This window comes from Macaca nemestrina, chromosome 6 (assembly GCF_043159975.1).
Source record: "Macaca nemestrina isolate mMacNem1 chromosome 6, mMacNem.hap1, whole genome shotgun sequence".
In the NCBI taxonomy this organism is placed as follows: domain Eukaryota; kingdom Metazoa; phylum Chordata; class Mammalia; order Primates; family Cercopithecidae; genus Macaca; species Macaca nemestrina.
Window position 1 is genome coordinate 25,910,359 of NC_092130.1, and position 4,052 is coordinate 25,914,410.

General features: G+C 56.0%; 1 protein-coding gene across 2 annotated transcripts; it reads left to right on the plus strand.

Moving 5' to 3' along the window:
- The first annotated feature begins 236 nt into the window (after positions 1 to 236).
- Positions 237 to 3,613, plus strand: LOC105482399 (heart and neural crest derivatives expressed 1). 2 transcript variants are annotated; one of them, XM_011742462.3, is made up of 2 exons: positions 237 to 1,137; positions 2,675 to 3,613. In XM_011742462.3, the coding sequence occupies exons 1-2, from the start codon at positions 595 to 597 to the stop codon at positions 2,777 to 2,779; spliced, it is 648 nt and encodes a 215-aa protein (XP_011740764.1). In that variant the 5' UTR covers positions 237 to 594; the 3' UTR covers positions 2,780 to 3,613. The 2 variants fall into 2 exon arrangements, with proteins under 2 accessions (XP_011740764.1, XP_011740765.1); XM_011742463.3 differs by having other exon boundaries at positions 494 to 1,137; positions 2,678 to 3,613.
- The last annotated feature ends 439 nt before the right edge of the window (positions 3,614 to 4,052 follow it).

The window sequence follows — 4,052 nt, forward strand, 5'->3', positions numbered from 1 at the left end:
GACGGGCTGTAGGTGTGGGCTGTCTTTTCGCTTGGTGATTCTAGATTCCTTTCCTTGGATCCGTGGGGAGGGGGTGGTAGCAACAGTCCAGGGCGTTGGCAAGCCTGTGCCTCAAGTACGTATTCCCCCTGCCCGCCCCCTCAACACCCCCAGCCGCCCGCCCCCCAGCCGAGCCGGGAGCTGAGTGGGAGGGGCAGAGGCGGGGCCGGTTGCCGGTCCCTGCTGGCGGACTAGAGTGGCGCGGGCTAAGTGTAAAACCTGGGACAGCCACCCCTCCTTTTCCTTATCCCCGCCCCCCTGCTATTGGCTCCCAGGAGAGGTTGACATCAAAGCCGCTGTCTTATATAAGCCAGATCTGCAGGGGAGTCTGCAGAAGGGTTAAACAGGTCTTCGGGCATCTGTGTCCTCGCCCGCGACGGAAACCGGCAAGAAGACGGTGGGCTGCGCGTCTCATTTTCAGCCTTGCCCGGACTCTCGCAAAGCCGGCGCTCAGTAGAGCGGGGCTCCAGAGCCCACAGGTGGCCCCCGGCAGTCTCTGGGGCGCATGGAGCGACCTTAATAGGGCTGGCGGCGCAGGCCAGTAGCCGCTCCAACATGAACCTCGTGGGCAGCTACGCACACCATCACCACCATCACCACCCGCACCCTGCGCACCCCATGCTCCACGAGCCCTTCCTCTTCGGTCCGGCCTCGCGCTGTCATCAGGAACGGCCCTACTTCCAGAGCTGGCTGTTGAGCCCGGCTGACGCTGCCCCGGACTTCCCTGCGGGCGGGCCACCGCCCGCGGCCGCTGCAGCCGCCGCCGCCTACGGTCCTGACGCCAGGCCTGGGCAGAGCCCCGGGCGGCTGGAGGCGCTTGGCGGCCGCCTGGGCCGGCGGAAAGGCTCAGGACCCAAGAAGGAGCGGAGACGCACGGAGAGCATTAACAGCGCATTCGCGGAGCTGCGCGAGTGCATCCCCAACGTGCCGGCCGACACCAAACTCTCCAAGATCAAGACTCTGCGCCTGGCCACCAGCTACATCGCCTACCTGATGGACGTGCTGGCCAAGGATGCGCAGTCTGGCGATCCCGAGGCCTTCAAGGCTGAACTCAAGAAGGCTGATGGCGGCCGTGAGAGCAAGCGGAAAAGGGATCTGGTGAGTCCTGCGGCTTGCACTCTCCAGCCAAGGGTGCAGGCGCGGTGAGCAACCTCAGGCCATGCAGGCAGTCGAAGGAGGCTGTGTTGTCGTGTGTCGGATTTGGAAAGGCTAGGAAGAGTTCTGAGATGTTTGGTCACAGTATGCAATCCTGTGCATGGAGGGAGGCAGATTCGTCATAGAATTCATTTGTAATACGGGATAGTGTTTGTAATACTGAGTGAATAATCTGTTTGGAGCCTCGAACCCTCCAAAAATGCACACACTACAGATTTTGCTTCCAATTTGGAGAAGTCCTGATTCATTCCTGGGCTCTCCTGGAAGCCAGGCTAAGAATATGTGTTAGAGTTCTTTACTTTGAGTTTGAATTTATGTGCCTGGGCTCGGTTCCTGTTTTCAAAGGGCCTTTGCTGGACTGGCTAGTCTACTTCCATCATTGTACAAATAGGGAAACTGAGGGCCCAGAGTAGGTCGGGGCATGAAGAGCACCTATCTGAGGAGTCCGGGGTGGAGCTGAGGTAAAACAGATCGCGTATTCTAATCAGTCCAGGGCGCGTTCCACTCCCGGTGGACTGGTTCTGAGGACCACTTCAGTGGCTTTGCATGTAAATAAGAGCCACTTCTTTTAGCTTTGGAGATCGCAGTCTCGTCTTGGCCTTCTTGATCCTCTCCAGTTAGGGTGACACTTCCTGGCACTCGGTCTGGCTGTCCGGGGCTGGGGGCGTCTGAGCGCTGGATTTCAGGCTGGCCAGTCAGTTTCTCTAGGTTGGGGCGCTCAGGGCCGCAGCGGAGTGGAGCCAGCTGAAGCGCCCCACCGGGTTTTATCTAACCTGCGGGGTCTGTGGGAAACCGAGGAAAGCTCATCTGGGGACGGAGGAAAGACAGATAGGAATAGAGTCTCTGAACGGCTGCCCCGGACTGGGGATGGTGCAGGCCGGGCGGCGCCTCCAAAGAAGTTGTTATTGGGCGGATCCCGGCCCCCACGCGTCGCCGCCTCCGTCAAGTAGCACCGCTTGGTTCCTGCTGAAAGAGCGGGAAGGAGGACGCTAGGCCAGCCGACTCCCCGCTCTTTTGCCTCGGTATCTAAGGCTCGCAGCTCGGGCTTAGGGAACCGCAAGCCTGCATCCAAGCCCTGATGTTTAAACCAGGTTGGGAGACTGGCGGAAGTGTGTGCGGGGCAGCGAGAGCTGGAGAACCGTGGATTTCCACCCCTCCCTTCCAATCCCCTGCGATCTCCCTTAGGTGTCCTAACGCCAAACCAACGCGCGTCAGTTTCACCACACGCGGAACATTTTCCTTACCAAACCTCCCGAAGCTGCCCAGCCCATCCCAGGTCCCAGGAACTCCGCGCATAAAGGCAAATTTACGAGCCTGTTTGCCCATTTCGCAAACAGAAATCCGTCACTTATTTAAAGACTCCCAGTTACTGCTCCCGACACCTTCCCCTCCTCCCCATCATACCCCATGCCGGGCGATCGGAGCAGAAAAATTAAAACCTGTCTCTCCCGCCTCTTTTCTTGTGTGTGTCCTTTGGCAGCAGCAGCACGAAGGTTTTCCTCCTGCCCTGGGCCCAGGCGAGAAGAGGATTAAAGGACGCACCGGCTGGCCGCAGCAAGTCTGGGCGCTGGAGTTAAACCAGTGAGCCGAGGCCCGCGCCGAGGACCTGGCCAGGCCAGCCACTCCTGGAGCCCCGGGAGGAGAGGAAGGCAGCGGCGAACGCCAGGCTCTGGGCTCCGGCGGCTGGTGCTACGCATCCCGCGGAGCTTCTGCTGAGCGCCGGCAGATCGTCGGCTGCAACCACACACTTGGATCGCACGTGCAATGTCCTTTGAATTTTTTAAAATACATTAAGAGAAAGAGAAATATATATATATCCACCCCCCGCCCAACCGAGGGCGGCTCTTGGCCACACCATGCAGGAAGGAGGGACTGCCCAACCTAAGGGCGCAAAGACGCACTCTTCCACCCTTTTGGGGCGAATTTAGAACCTCAGCCCCATCCCCATTTCCCTATCTGGCTCTTTCTTTCTTGTCCCTCCAAATGATCCGCCTTGACACCCTATTCTCTAATTAAAATGCAATAAGGAATCAATTCTTTTCTGCCTGAGAAACAGAACCAGATGCAGGAAGGTGAAAAGCTGCCCTTTGTTCTTCTTCGAATCGTGGTGGTTTTATTTTATTTTTCTTTTTGTCGCTGCACTTCCTGTTTAGTTCCAAGGGAAACACTTTCTTTCTCTGTCTCTCTCTTTTCTTCCTTCTTTTACTTCCTTTTTGTTTCTATCTAAATAAAAGCTTTCCCTGTGTTGGAAAGTTTTTATGTATTTAAACTACCTACCATGCCTGTTGTGCTCAGGTGTTTGTTCATCCTTCCATCCCAACCCTTTTCTACCTCAAGTCTGTGTGACCACTCACAGCCCCCCCTCCCTTCGCCAAAGCAGTATCTATGCTCTTGACTAATAAAACATTTTCTGAAATCATCTGAAGCCTGTGTCATGTCTCAGCCGGGGTCCCTCACCGACTCCCATGGTTTCTACTAGGTGGAAAGCTTTCTGTTCCTGCTCATCTTCTTTCGATAAATACAAAACCAAACTTGAAATCAAGGGAAGCGGGCAGATAGAGTGTATTTCAAGAACAAAGAGCAAAGTTATCTTTAGACTAGAATGGGAGGTGGGGATAACTTATGAGAACGGGGAAGAACAAAAACGGAAACGAATTCATCTCAGAGGGCCTGGGCTCGGGTTTTTGTGCGTGGGTATGGGTGCTTGTCTGGAGGTTAGTAAGCACACTGGTGTCTGCAAACAGTGGTTTGGAGAGGTTATTGGGAGGGAAGGGGGCCTAGCACACAGATGAATCCTATCACTGGGACAGGGTAGCTCAGGAGAGGGGGTGTTGGTCGGGAATACGTTCATGTATGTG

Bases quoted from the DNA above. Each gene is read 5' to 3' on its own strand.
- LOC105482399 (XM_011742462.3), top strand. From the start codon at position 595: ATGAACCTCGTGGGCAGCTACGCACACCATCACCACCATCACCACCCG. The intron at 1,138-2,674 runs GTGAGTCCTGCG...GTCCTTTGGCAG, and splicing joins GCAAGCGGAAAAGGGATCTG to CAGCAGCACGAAGGTTTTCC.